Below are 15981 nucleotides of genomic sequence, written 5' to 3' on the forward strand. Positions count from 1 at the left end.
TCACCTTTTAGGAACGTGCATGTTATATACTCGTGGTAGTCAACCCACAAGACTATATAACTATCAACTCCATTATGCATAGTATGGACTAGATACTACAACATCCCCACTAACGTCATCAGTGCCCAATAGTGGGTGTAGAACTCTTTATATCTCCATAGAGGGACGCAATCTACCTTTGGGTGGGTGTTCTTTTGTTTTACTAATGGAAGGATCTAAACTTGCAAATTTCAAAACCGTTAACCACAATTATCATTTTTCGATTTAAGAGCATTGACCTTGGCTTTTTTATCATACACTGTGTCTGGTGTGCCCAAGCCGAAAGCCTGGGAAGAACCAACAGATTCCGTATGTTGACAGGGCCATCTTGATTTGCTGTTGGAGGTGTGGAAGCTTTTTAATGACTTTCTCAACTGATTGCCAGACACGGCCCCGTGTCTGGCCGGACAGGTAGTGCCACATCATCTCCTTCCTCCTGGGAAGCTGTGAACCAGGCCTTAACTTACTGTGAAATAGCTTATCACCAGATTCAGTTAATGACACTCTTTAATGATACATTTGCCAAGTTATTCAATGAAACATAAATATATTCTGAAGTAATCTGTATCTTACAAAATAGCTTAGCCAAGCTATAACAAAAGCTTTAAAAACAGGCTGAGAAACCACTATAAAAAAGCAGAATAAAAATGTCCTGCATGAGGTACCCAGCTAAAGAGATGAGCTAAGAGCAATTTCCATCCAATAATCCACGAAACTGAAGATCCTGCCTACACGTGGAGGAATGTTGGGACCCACATTGGTTAAATAGAGTAAAACATATATATAACAAGAATGTGCTGAGCTGATCCAATCCTCATGTACACATCAGACATGAGTATGCTAGGCATGCCAGCATGGTTACTGCTCAAAAAAATTTGCCTATAGGGCATCACCGAGAAACTCCTCTGCTTCTGAATTTTTAATGCTTATCTTATCAAACAAGTATGTGTCAAACGTTTGCAAAGTAATGCTATCATTCACACACTTTCTCTGCTGTTGAGATGATTCTTTGACACCCTTAAGCCACCATAGATTTGGAAAAGCTTTCTGCAGATTTATGGAACATGTCAAACGTTTGCAAAGTAATGCTATCATTCACACACTCTCTGCTGTTGAGATGATTCTTTGACAGCCTTAAGCCACCATAAATTTGGAAAAGCTTTCTGCAGATTTATGGAGCATGTCAGTAGACATGCCAATTTTTCTCAACAGTTTCACACAATATGAATCCTAGCCAAAGACCTCTCTGTATTATAACATTAGAATGACCAGAATATCAATTTCATGCCATATAATACATGAGATGTAAAATTAAAAGGCAGCAGCTGCCCAAAACATTAACTTACCTCCACCATTGGCCTGCTTGAATCTGCTATTATTGACAGAAAAATCACCATGAGTTGGTTACGCTAATAGAGTGCCACCAAGCAAAATCAGTGTCAAAGCTGACTCTCATACAAGACAGCCATAGCTGTGCTACCAAGTATAATCCATTGCTGTTGACAATGTTTGGATGTCAATATGCAAGAGATGTGAAGAGACCAACTCCACGGTTGATCCAATGTGCTTGTGGTTTGTCACTTGGCAACTCTATGTACATCACAAAGTTTGTTGAATGACCAGTTGTAGATAGAGTTCCTGCAAGTGTTGCGTATTGTTAGGTAAACTTGTTCAAAGAACTTAAGAAAATATGTTCATGATCAAAACAAGGACATGTATCCACGTTCTTGTTTTATATCTCTCCTTTTTCTTTTCTAATATGTGAGCGTGTGTGAGCACCGAGCGTGTGTGTGTGTGTGTGTGTGTGTGTGTGTGTGAGTGAGAGAGAGAGAGAGAGAGAGAGAGAGAGAGATCATGCAGGTAGACATAGCCAAGGCTTTTGACATAGTGCATTGGGACTTTATAGCTCAGGTAATGGACAGAATGGGCTTTAGATCTAGAATGAAAAATGTCATTTTTTGGCTATACCAAGAGGGAACAACTAAATGCATTTTGGGCAGAGAACTTTCAGCCTCTTGGTGTCTTGGGAAATCTCGTCGGCAAGGTTGTCCGCTTAGTGTGCTACTATATGCCATCGTACCTCACCCAATGCTTCTTTACATGGACAAATTGACAAAAGATAGGCAACTACATGATGGTCTTTCCATGGTAGTACACAATTTGAGGCACAAGCATATGCTCATGACTCATTTTCTTTTTTCCCAAGAATATGAAGGCTCTTGTAAGGACTCTCATGAAAGCACTATCCCTCTTATGATTTGGTTACAGGATTGCATGTGACATCATTCACACCCTCCGTGGTCAGTGGGGGAAGTTACAGGGAGGTTCTAACCGCATGCGGAAGCGGTGGGAAGCATTCTTGTGGCTCTGGAGGCCTGGCCTATTTCTCACAGCAGATAGAGGTGGTGACCCCACTTGGCATTACAGACCACCCCCTCCCCCTGTATGAGATAGCCGCCTCCTCCCAAAGTGGCTAGCCGGAGGAGTGTCTCTTCCCCTTATGATCATTTGGATCCTGCCCTTATATGATTGATCATTTGAATCCCGCCCTTATATGAGGCGAGTTTGCATCTAGCCCTTCGTGGTTGTATCTAGCCCTTTGTGGCTATTTTTCATTAACTAAAAGATCTTTCTCCTGGAAAAAAAAAACATGTGTACACATGCATATGGGAATTGGATTATCGATTATGATGATATAGTCTTTGGGTGTTTCATTGGCTGTATTCTGGGCTCTTCATATGCTCTTATTCAAGATTAGCAAGCTATCCTATGTCAACTACAATGGTCCGGTAGGCCTCTGAATCGAGGTAACTCAATGTTGCAGAGTATTCATTGGAGCATGGTATTTGATTGACCGCTTGCTTTGTCTCGTCCAAGACAGGCCTACAATCTATCTACATTGGGGATTCGTCACGTACATGACATTGTGGATGAAAATGGTTATTATTTCATCTTTTCATGAGTCGTCAGGCAATGTAATTTGGGGATGCATCACAGGCCAATGTGGAGAGTCATTTCGAAAATGATGCAACCTTTTCAACCAGTCCCAATGCTTGAGGAGGCAGAGTGACTTCGAGATTGGCATTTTGATAGGTAGCTTCTAGGATATACTCCTATGCCTTTTTACCAATTGTCTGTGGCCAAGGCTTACTCTTACTGCCCCGTGGATTGAGGATCATGCAAATCGCCTTTGGCATATGTCGAAATCTCTTGCTTGGTAGAATACTAGAAAGCTGCATTGAAAAGAATTTGGAAGAGCGGATTGCCCCTCAAGCAATGTCTGTTCTATGGAGATGTCTAGTTGGGGTATTCCCAGTGGGAACTCTTTTGGCACGGAGGCATATTGCCATTGCATCTTGTAGGCCCCATAAAGAGACAATGCATCACCTTCTTTGGTATGCTTTCACTCTTGGGATTTTCTTGATGATTTGTCCGGACACCTCCAGACTCGTTTTCCTGGGAGGCGTTTTGGGCAAATGTTTTGGCCTTTTGGTTGCCTTTCTCCTCTACTACCAACTTATACATACTTCCTTGACTGGACTAGATTCTAGGCATTGTGAACCATCTACCATGCTCGGAATCAGCAGCTCTTCTTTGGAGATTTTGTTAAGCTCTTTGCTTACTTCCGGAGAGCCCTTTTACAATCCCTCCAAGATTCTCATGAAATCGGAGGGCATTCCTTCCAGCAACTAGAAGTTGTTTCTGAACTAAGTAGTAGCTGCCCCACTCTAGGAAAACTATGAATACATTGTTTTTTCTAATGAGACAGTGGTTTCACTATAAAAAAGTGTATGTGTGTGTGTGTGAGAGAGAGAGAGAGAGAGAGAGAGAGAGAGAGAGAGAGAGATCATGATGTTGTCTTTTGAGGCAAAAAGAAAGAGTAGAACCACGTTGTGCAAATACAAAGAGTAGAGAGAAAAAGAGAAAGAAAGAAAGAAAGATATATTAAGCGTCTACTAAAGACCCAATGGGCCTATGAGACCAAAGTGATACAATAATGTCCATGGCATATCTCATCATGGAACGGAGAGAGAGAGAAATGAAATGAAATGATATATTAACGTCTTCAAAAGGCCAAAATGACCTATGAGACCAAAAAGGTTACAACAATTGGTGGATCTGATACAATGTCTGTGTAAGGAAAGCTAAAAACAACCAAACAACTAACTGAAACTGAAACAACTATGAGGAAAAATACGGTACCAGGAGCTCCTAATGGATAACATCTGGGAGGAAAACTCCAGCAACAAAGGTAAGCATCATACACATCACTATCCAAAGATGTCTCTCATCGGTCGATGGCGGATATCCTCAATGTCCTCCATGGTGAGTACTCTGACTGGACGTCTCCCATGCCGTGCTAGTATGGTCCTGATAGAGAGAGAGAGAGAGAGAGAAAATGAAATGATATATTAACGTCTCTAAGAGGCCATAATGGCGTATGAGACCAAAACTGAGAGTACATCTGAAGTTGGTGTCTCATCAAAGAGAACAACCAAATGAAACTGAAAAGTACAATAAACTGACTGTCTTAAAGTTATAAGAATTGTAAGACTCCTAGATGATACTGAGTAGAAAATACTGGAAAATGTATATCAAGTAGATCCATGTATGCTGATCAATTGAAGTGTTGCCCTCATCATGGAACGGAGAGAGAGAGAGAAAGAAAGAAAGAAAGAAAGATATATTAACGTCTACGAGAGGCCAAAGTCGGCCTATGAGAAAAAAAATAATACAAATGTTCTTCCGGTCATCGGAAGAAAAGAAACAAAAGACAAAGTGTGCATGTGTCTGGATACAACTATGAATCATCATGGATCGGTGGAGCCCATATACAAACAATATAAGGGGGGTGGGGATGTGGATGGAGTGCTAAGGCAAGATGCCTCTCTATATGCTGAAGGGGTAGTACAAGCATGCTATGCAGATCTATGTCTAACTCCATCCAGTGCCATAAGAGAGAGAGAGAGAGAGAGAGAGAGAGAGAGAGAGAGAATGAAATGATATATTAACGTCTCTAAGAGGCCATAATGGCGTATGAGACAAAAATTGAGAGTACATCTGAAGTTGGTGTCTCATCAAAGAGAACAACCAAATGAAACTGAAAAGTACAATAAATTGACTGTCTTAAAGTTATAAGAATTGTAAGTAAGACTCCTAGATGATACAGAGTAGAAAATACTGGAAAATGTATATCAAGTAGATCCATGTATGCTGATCAATTGAAGTATTGCCCTCATCATGGAACGGAGAGAAGAGAGAGAGAGAGAGAGAGAGAGAGAGAGAGAGAGAGAGAGAGAGAAAATGAAATGATATATTAACGTCTCTAAGAGGCCATAATGGCATATGAGACCAAAACTGAGAGTACATCTGAAGTTGGTGTCTCATCAAAGAGAACAACCAAATGAAACTGAAAAGTACAATAAACTGACTGTCTTAAAGTTATAAGAATTGTAAGTAAGACTCCTAGATGATACTGAGTAGAAAATACTTGAAAATGTATATCAAGTAGATCCATGTATGCTGATCAATTGAAGTGTTGCCCTCTCCTCAGATCAAATATCTCCGCCATGGGGTTGTGTAGAATGGAGAGGTCGTAGAAGTGAGGTAGACGCTGTGAGGTGAAAAAAAGAAAAAGAACCAATGCCTCTATAGCCCTTCACCCCGCAAACTTGGAATACAACACACGAACGGAGGCACCACCAGCCACCGGCTGGAACACTCTCTCACACTTCACCACCCAACCCACGCCAGACAAACAGCACAAAACAGGGGCACCATAGACCAAGTAAACACCCAGCACTATATTCCCAGTCAAAACATTTCATACAAGCTTCTCCCGACACAGAAGCCTTACTCACACAACCATAAACAAAACACTCAGACTTGTCCACTGCCGAGGATACACCACATCCCCAATCACCACATAATCCACTCGCCTGCATGCTGTACCAATCACACCAGAATGAACCCGGCCACTCTCTCTTCAGAAGGCGCCCCACCAGCTAACCCTTGAGTCTCTGCAGCCCATCACTTCTGCATGTGTCGTCAGCAGCAGCTACCCATCATCTCTCTCTCACTCTCTGTGCTGATCCTCTGTCACTTGCAGCTTATCTGCAGTGCTACCGGCCCACCAAGCAGCAACACCTGTCTCTGTCTCTGCTTCACTCGGCACCCTGCTCTCTGTCCACTGTCGGCTTCACCTACGCGGCCCACACCAGCCCTCGTAGATCACCTGTCCACAGCCACACGCTGTCCACCTGTCTTCAGCGTCCACTCTGACTGACCGAACCAAGGCCACACCACCTTAGTCCGTCCACGCTCCAGCCTTTGCTTACGCGGCCCACACCAGCCTACGCATCCACTTCCACTGCTCTTCACAAGTAACCTGTCTCTGTGCTGCCAACACCTCAAAGGTGGCCTTTGCTCTCCACTATCACCGGTGACTGCCCCAGCTATCTCATAGGCGACACTCTACCTTTGAAAACGGCTCCCCAACAGCTCTCACGCCAGCCACTCGCCTTCTTGTCTTGCCCTCTCAGCCACCTTGTGCTCACAGCCCGACTACCAGCTGCTTCAGTGGCCCACCCTTTGGCGCCATCACCTGCAGCAGCAGCTGCCCAGCCTCTTGATCACCTGTAACGCCACAAACCCGCTTCTCTTCTTCTCTCACCACGCTTCTGCAAGGCGGCCCACTCTTTGAAAACCACTACGTTGGCTCTGTTGGCTCAGTAGAGCACCTCCGGCTGCGCCCACTCTTTCCTTGCACCTTGACACCAGCAGCTCCCACACACGGCTGCTCTCTCAGCTCTCTGCTTACGCGTGCCCTCCACGCTCACCAGCCAGTCAGCCCTTCGACTAGCACCTCCAGCCCGTTTGCTTTAGCGCCAACCTTACACGAAACACGACTCTTACCGCTGGGGGCTTCAACCACTGCCAACACCACTCCACACCTGGGATTACGACCTAGTCCACGCCGCCAGCCAGTCAGCCCACTGCTGCAGCTTCTCTCTAGGGCGACCTCCCCACAGCTCTGTGTATCCGCGGCTACGCCTGAGAGCCCCCTTCAAAACGGCAGCCTCCTCACCTTTTCAATCCTCCTTTCCTCGCCAGCTTCTCGAACTCGCCTTCTGGCAGCAACATAAAGCTCCACGTGGCTTTCAACACTGCAGGCCACGTTATTATCATCATTTATTCATTTTTTCTAAGGCCTAAGAGATGGCCACCTCCTTTTGATTTTCACCCAATGCTCAAGCTACATTGGCCACCATCTTTCATTGCTCCCATGCTTCCCATATACTCAAATGCGACCTTCTCTAGTACCCACTCCATACACCTTCAAATAAAACCGGCTAGTGCCCATTCATTTATAGGATGCGTACACATTCAAACGACCGAGTGCTGATATCAACTCAAGCTGACCACGTTCCGGACCGGCCTCAAAACAAAACCATCCACAAAATCACTCTGCCAATGCATTCACAGGCAAAACCTTCACACACGCCACACATCCATATATACACGAGCCCAAAAGATCTTTCAGAAAAACGCCTGACATACTTTGCCAACCCCCCCATCTGCTAGAGCATTTATGCTCAGCAACAAAAAACATAAGTCCAGTAGCTATCCACCAGGATCAAAAGGAAACAGCTCCAAGTCACCATCCCATTCCCCAATATCCTTGAAACACCATGGCTGCATCATTGCATACCAAACATCCACCATATGCACCAGAAAATCATTTCCGTCCATCATCTGATCAGCATTCACAGACTCTGACCACACAGCATCACTCTCTTTCCTTCGTTCTTCACTCACAATAAACCTCCTCATCTTCAAAATCCGTGGCATTCTAGCATTCACCATCCAATTCATCAACACATGTGAAGGCCAGGTTCCAGCATCTTGACCTTTATGCATACAAAAATCCTCATCCTTTTCAACAACAGTGTCCACAAGCACTTCCAGCTTAACTGCTTCAGGCATCTCTTCACAACCATTCAGCTCAACTGGCTCAAAATCCTTGTCATCCATGCACTTTGCCTTTAGCATTTCAGCAACACACAAGGTAGCCTTTGCTACACTCTCAACCATATCTGCATCCATCTCCACCTCTGGCTCCTGCTCATCAAGGCTAGCAACTTCCCAGATATCATCCTCAAGCACAATACTCACATCACAACGCTCTTTATCAGCCAAATCTACATGCATACCTTCTTGAATGTTGCCAACCCCCCTGGTATCATCGTCCAAAGACTCCTCAGCACATAATGCATCCACATAATCCATACCATCCATCACAGGTACCAGACCACCATCAAGCTGTCCAAGAAAATCCATAATGATAGGATCTTCCTCCACGCTCTCCACATCTGCATCACCAACCATCTTCACTTCATCACAAGTCTCTACCCCATCCTCCTCCCTTGTAAAATCTGGCAAAAAATCATCCTCAAAGCATCCTGTATCCAGTTCCTTTTCCTTCTTATCATCATCCAATCCCAAGGCATCATCCTCTTTGCTTCCATGTGCATGCATGTCATCCAGATCCAAATGCTTATGATCTTCAATAGGACCTTCCAAATCACTGTCCTATACAGCCACAACCTCCAAATCCAAAGAAGAATCCACTAGCAACTCCTCATCTTCACCTTGTTCCTTCACCTGCTTTAAAGACTTTGGAAAAAAATCAGAAGGCACATAAAACATCCCCCTTTGCACCTGTATCGGCCTTTGAGGCTCCTGTCTAATCAAACTTTGCATAGAACTCTTACCCACCTCAACCAAATTCACATGCATATCCCTTGCAGACACAACACCTTCATACGGATAAATACCCATCTCCATCTGCTTCAAAACCTTGCCTTCCTTTTCCCTAGCAACCCTAACTGCATCATCAAATGACTTGGGATTCTTCAACTCAACCCTGACCTTCAAATGGGGTAGCAAACCATCAACAAACAAGCTCTTCTTCAGAAACATTGGAGGAACTTCCTGCTTCAATGTCATACACCACTTACTTCACAAACATGTAAATACCTTCATAAAATCATCCAGTGATTGCCCATGTACCTGCTTCAAGACGCTCAACTCCTGCCAAAGCACACCAGAATCCTCCACTTGCTGAAAACGCTCCAAAAGGCCTTCTTTCAACCTGTCTAAGGTCAAAACACCAGCATCCTGTGCTTCAAAATCCTTAAGCCAGCTTCAGGCATCTCCCTTCAAGAAAATCTTTATCAACCTCAGAACCTGCTCTTCATCTGTCACATGGTTGCTAATGCATGCCAACTCCATTTGCTCCAAAAAGTCACACACATCTTCACCCTTCCTGCCATGAAACTCCGGATAAGACCACATCATGATAACCTGTAACAATCCCTAAGCTCTCCTCAGTGAAACATACGCCCTTCCAGGCAAAGAACAACACCAGAGCTATCCTCAGTGGGGGCACCAGAAGGATGTGAGGTGAAAAAAAGAAAAAGAACCAATGCCTCTATAGCCCTTCGCCCCGCAAACTTGGAATACAACACACGAACGGAGGCACCACCAGCCACCGGCTGGAACACTCTCTCACACTTCACCACCCAACCCACGCCAGACAAACAGCACAAAACAGGGGCACCATAGACCAAGCAAACACCCAGCACTATATTCCCAGTCAAAACATTTCATACAAGCTTCTCCCGACACAGAAGCCTTACTCACACAGCCATAAACAAAACACTCAGACCTGTCCACTGCCGAGGATACACCACATCCCCAATCACCACATAATCCACTTGCCTGCATGCTGTACCAATCACACCAAAATGAACCCGGCCACTCTCTCTTCAGAAGGCGCCCCACCAGCTAACCCTTGAGTCTCTGCAGCCCATCACTTCTGCATGTGTCGTCAGCAGCAGCTACCCATCATCTCTCTCTCACTCTCTGTGCTGATCCTCTGTCACCTGCAGCTTATCTGCAGTGCTACCGGCCCACCACCAAGTAGCAACACCTGTCTCTGTCTCTGCTTCACTCGGCACCCTGCTCTCTGTCCACTGTCTGCTTCACCTATGCGGCCCACACCAGCCCTCGTAGATCACCTGTCCACAGCCACACGCTGTCCACCTGTCTTCAGCGTCCACTCTGACTGACCGAACCAAGGCCACACCACCTTAGTCCGTCCACGCTCCAGCCTTTGCTTACGCGGCCCACACCAGCCTACGCATCCACTTCTACTGCTCTTCACAAGTAACCTGTCTCTGTGCTGCCAACACCTCAAAGGTGGCCTTTGCTCTCCACTATCACTGGTGACTGCCCCAGCTATCTCATAGGCGACACTCTACCTTTGAAAACGGCTCCCCAACAGCTCTCACGCCAGCCACTCGCCTTCTTGTCTTGCCCTGCCAGCCACCTTGTGCTCACAGCCCGACTACCAGCTGCTTCAGTGGCCCACCCTTTGGCGCCATCACCTGCAGCAGCAGCTGCCCAGCCTCTCGATCACCTGTAACGCCACAAACCCGCTTCTCTTCTTCTCTCACCACGCTTCTGCAAGGCGGCCCACTCTTTGAAAACCACTACGTTGGCTCTGTTGGCTCAGTAGAGCACCTCCGGCTGCGCCCACTCTTTCCTTGCACCTTGACACCAGCAGCTCCCACACACGGCTGCTCTCTCAGCTCTCTGCTTACGCGTGCCCTCCACGCTCACCAGCCAGTCAGCCCTTCGACCAGCACCTCCAGCCCGTTTGCTTTAGCGCCAACCTTACACGAAACACGACTCTTACCACTGGGGGCTCCAACCACTGCCAACACCACTCCACACCTGGGATTACGACCTAGTCCACGCCGCCAGCCAGTCAGCCCATTGCTGCAGCTTCTCTCTAGGGCGACCTCCCCACAGCTCTGTGTGTCCGCAGCTACGCCTGAGAGCCCCCTTCAAAACGGCAGCCTCCTCACCTTTTCAATCCTCCTTTCCTCGCCAGCTTCTCGAACTCGCCTTCTGGCAGCAACATAAAGCTCCACGTGGCTTTCAACACTGCAGGCCACGTTATTATCATCATTTATTCATTTCTTCTAAGGCCTAAGAGATGGCCACCTCCTTTTGATTTTCACCCAATGCTCAAGCTACATTGGCCACCATCTTTCATTGCTCCCATGCTTCCCATATACTCAAATGCGACCTTCTCTAGTACCCACTCCATACACCTTCAAATAAAACCGGCTAGTGCCCATTCATTTATAGGATGCGTACACATTCAAACGACCGAGTGCTGATATCAACTCAAGCTGACCACGTTCCGGACCGGCCTCAAAACAAAACCATCCACAAAATCACTCTGCCAATGCATTCACAGGCAAAACCTTCACACACGCCACACATCCATATATACACGAGCCCAAAAGATCTTTCAGAAAAACGCCTGACAACACCTCCAATGCCGAGCAATAATGGCTCTGATCTGGCGATGGTGAGGATGCCGTGGTTGGGGTGCTGGTGGGTGTGGCCGACGAGCACGAAATAAGATGACTGCTCTATTAGAGGTGACTCCCTGGGAGCGTGGCTGGTGCCCTGGTGGACGATGGAGTAGGTATCAAGAGGTGTGTGGGCTGGGCTGCTGGTGCTGGTGCCGAAGAAATCTGTCAGGATCCTCTCTCTAGGTACATCATGGCTTGGTCTCCTGTCTGTTAAGAGGGTCTCTCTGTCTCCTGAGCTCAAGTAGGAACGATCCCAGGCATCTCTGATCCTCAAACTCCATGGCCCTGCGTAACTGCCCAAAACTTTCTTGAAAGAGGGCAGTGATATCTCCCTCGGATCTCATAATATACTGTACATCGGCAAATGTAGTGCTCCTTTGTCTCTGCCTCCTGGTAGCATAGCTGACAAATGCGGTCATCCGAGATCTGATGCACATATTGCCCTGTCTCAATCCGCAGCTGGTGTGATGAGGTCCGGATCTGTCCAATGGCACAACATATCCCATGTGATAGGTGTACATCCATGTACGTCGGGCGGGTGATATAATCATCTGGTGAGAGGTGTAGAAAATGGCTCTTGTAATGAGCCATTTTCGTGCCTAAGGGCTCAAGGGGACTAGTCCATGTCCTCTCTGTGTCCACTCTAACGATATCCATCCTAATCACGCTATTATGCTCTGAGAGGGTGAGATCCAAGAATGGACAATCCTGGCTGTACTGAAAGGGTGGTAGTGCCTCTATCCGCAAACCATGTAGGTCATCTGAGCATACCAGCAATGAGTATCTCCATCCTCTGCCAACTGTATGGATGAGGTCAATGCCAATCGGGAGTACCTCTGCTGAGGGAGCTCCCATAGCCGCTGTAAAAAGGTAACTGCCTGGAATAGGGCCTCGGTCACTATTGGTGCGCCACCTAGCTGAGCCCGAACAATCTCATGTGGTACCGATGATTTGCTCCGAATCATGTGGGCAATCATCATAATCAGTGGTCTCTCCATTTGCCTCCATCCCTCATCCATCCCTCTCAGAGATCTGTGATGAATGTTGGGCCCCCAAATTGGAGCTCCGTACAGGAGGGTTGGTGTGACAAGTGTATCAAATAGCCACAATTTGGTGCGCGGCTCCTGAAACTGTATGTGTGCACACTGCCTCTCAAGTGCCCCCAAGGCTGCATGCCCTCGAGCTAATCTAGCTGCTGCTGCCTCCTTCAGAGATAAACGCGATCCTGTGAAAGTAACTCCCAAGTAGACATATGACCTGACGTACTCAACCGGCTCCCCTTGGAAAGTGAATTGAGGCTCTGATCTTGTCACCCATGTCTTTTGAGAGAGAGAGAGAGAGAGATTATATTACTGTCTTCTGAGGCAAATACAAAGAGTAGAGCGATCGGCTTGTGTACAAAGGAAGGAAAATAGAAGATCTAGGGAGTAAGATCCTCTCAGTACTTTTGCAATAAAGGCAGTGAGGGTCATGATTTTTCCCGCTTGTGAGAGGGAAGTGTGGATGTTTTTGGATCCCTCAAATATGTGAGGGAAGCATGCGCATACAGCACTGTAAGTGGGCATTTCAAGAGAGTGTTGCTCCATTTCCAACTTCTTGGGCCGTGGGTGCTGCAACCGATGAGCTCTGTCCAAGGTGACTTTGGGAGTCCCCTATGATGTGATCAAGTGTAAAGTAGTTTCTTGTGAAGCCTACCTGCCTGATGACATATGGGCTGATCTGGGACATCATAAAGCTGTCGTGCATAGGCTTCCCAAATGGTGTTGGGTATTGGGTTTTCTTTTCCTTCCAGAATGTGCTATGCATCCGAGTTATCCTTACTCCAAAAGATCTAGTACAACTCATGTTCGCGTTTGGCTAGGAATGCACGCTTCTTCCTGTGGGTCAAACGATAGAAGATTCTGAGCATTTAACATGTTGAGATCAGTCGTGTTCTCTTTCCCGCAGGCGTTGAAGTCGTGTTTTCCTGTATTTATTTATTTTTCAAAAAGAGACTTCTATTAAGTATGAGAAAAACATACAACAATCACAGCTATAAGCCGGAAAAGAATAGAATCACCCCAATATGTAAGGTGATTTCAACCACTGAGGAGCATCATGATGCCATGTAAGACCTGTGGTACTAAAGGAAAAGAAGATGCCATGGTCCCATTTCCGCATAAATATCACACGCTAAGCCTACGCAGAACGAGAGGGCCCCTGAATGCGAGCCCAAGTAGCCATAAGAGTGTGGACGATATCACCCCATATAGTACTAATGCACTGAGACCCAAAAATCTGGACACCCTCAATAGCCTCCGTGCATCTAGCTCTCCAGATCTGCCATGCTGTAATACTGGCAATAATCTCCCAACTGGTGTCAATCCTCTGTCTAGGGGGTGTACAATCAGAGTGAGGAACATCCTGCAATAAACCATGCTAGGCAATACCTCTACGAATGAAAATAGCACAATCTGTACCACTACCCAAAAAAGCCGCGGACCGGACCCGGAAAGCCAAGCAACTGCCCCCCAAGTCACATGCATGGCTCGGCCACTCAATTTGCCCATAAGTTGGGTTACAGGACCCCAAATCTGCTGTGCAGTGCTGCATCCCCATAGACAATGTTGTACGGTCTCAGAATCTTAGGACAGGAAGGTGCTACACCGAAAACTGATCTCCACTGATTGGTGGGGAGACCACCATGTAAGAATAACCAAAAGAAATGAGAGATCTGGCTCCTACTGTATGAGTGCCAAAGTCTATGCCAATATCTGCGCTGTATCATTGGAGAAATATCATAGCTCTCCCAATGAGGCCTGAGAGTAGGGATCCTATGCATCTGTCGAGTGAGGAGAAGCCTGGCATTCCGAACAGTGAAACTGAAAAAAGGAAGGCTTTTCAAAGGATCGAAGGCATCAATCCACTTCCACTCTCCTGGATCCCACTGAAGATATCTGATAGGACTGCCACCATATAGCCACAAACACCAAGAGCCATGAGTCACTATCTGAGGAGAAGGGTCAATGAACCAGTGCTTCCCCGAGCGACCAACTATCCTCACTGGACTAAGCCTAGTATCTGGCATGATCTCCTCCATACTACATCTCCTCAATCTCCTACCAGGCATGATAGAATAAATGAGGCAATCTGTATCCCCCTGGCCCAGGAGAGCAATGACCTGCAGAGGTATGCCTATCCTTGAAAAAACTCCCAGCCAACTCGGATGATAGTCTCCGTAAAGGTCCCAGAAAGCCACTCATGCGGAATAGCTGCATCAATCTGATCAATACGAATGCGAGAGCCCCTAAGATGCTGAGTGGATGCAACTCTCCGATCCTCCGGAAGACTCTTAAAGGTCTTCCAAGCAAGAACCGTGTATGCACATCTCTCCCATCCTGACCATTGCATATAACGAGATGCACCAAGTGGCCGACTAGCCTCATCCCTAATGAACTCGTTCCACATAACAGGTTGTCGGTCAGCCTCGTCCAAAGACCTAGAAAGCCTTTGTCGCAAAAAATATCTCATGCTTCTTCATGCTCTGACAATGGCTGCAATAAGAGGGGAAGGTGGTGCCCTAATATCAGCCTCTGTGAACAAAAAACGTGTGCTGGGCATCCAGTCTCTCCCGACCCTGGGTGTACATTCAAAAATCTGAGACAAGAAAAAATCCTTTCAAGGCTCAGTGCCTAGAAGGAAACCTCTGACCACAAGTTTGCAAAGCAACGCCCTGCACTGAACATCTGGATCGATAATATTCAAGCCCCCCTCTATTTTGGGCTGAATAACTGTGAGCCAAGCAACCCTGGCACGAGTGTCTAAGGTGCCATCCAAGCCCGACCAGAGAAAATTGTGGATCAATCTCCGCAATTGGCCAATGCACGCACGAGGGAAGCACCAACAAGAGGCAATAAACCAAGCTGAGGCAAGTAAAACCTGATTAGCCACCAAAGCTCTAGAGGCTAAATCTAATCTCCTCGAGCTCCAATGGAGGAGCTTCTTCCGGATACTCATAAGTACCGGAGCAAACTGCTCTACTGTGCAGGAGAAATATCAATCCCAACTTGGCATCCCAAATATCTAGCAGTGCATCCTCTGCTGATCCAAGTAAAACCAAGCTCTGCACCCCAATCAACTCTCAGTGAATCACTAACCCAAAAACCAACAGATTTGTGCCAATTAATGAGTGCCCCTGCTGCCAAACAGAACTCCTCTAGTGCTACCCGGAAGGAACATAAGCATATATGTGAAGCCTCCAAAAACAGGGCTGTGTCATCAGCTAACTCAGAGTCAACCAACTCCTCTTGACTACGAAGAGACGACCTCAATCCCAAAATACTAGCGGTGGAGCGGAGAAAGATGCTCATGGCCTCTGCAACTATGATATATAATAACGGGGCTAATGGGCAGCCCTGTCGTACTGAGCGAGAAATCTGAAACCGCTCTCCTCTATCACCGCTAGCAAGAACTCTACTGTGGGCATCACGATACATGCATGAAACTCCCT

The 15981-nt window shown here is 46.5% G+C and overlaps 1 protein-coding gene across 1 annotated transcript in view; it reads right to left on the minus strand.

The window, feature by feature from the left end:
- Positions 1–569: 569 nt before the first annotated feature.
- Positions 570–15981, minus strand: part of LOC147603900 (uncharacterized) — a 267683-nt gene continuing 252271 nt past the window's right edge. The window contains exon 49 of the mRNA XM_086795826.1: positions 570–1086. Coding sequence (XP_086651952.1) covers positions 919–1086 — 168 coding nt within the window. The 3' untranslated portion in view covers positions 570–918. The remainder of the gene's footprint in view (positions 1087–15981) is intronic.

Source organism: Cibotium barometz, chromosome 63, assembly GCF_041138505.1.
Source record: "Cibotium barometz isolate CiBa-2024 chromosome 63, ASM4113850v1, whole genome shotgun sequence".
Lineage (NCBI taxonomy): Eukaryota > Viridiplantae > Streptophyta > Polypodiopsida > Cyatheales > Cibotiaceae > Cibotium > Cibotium barometz.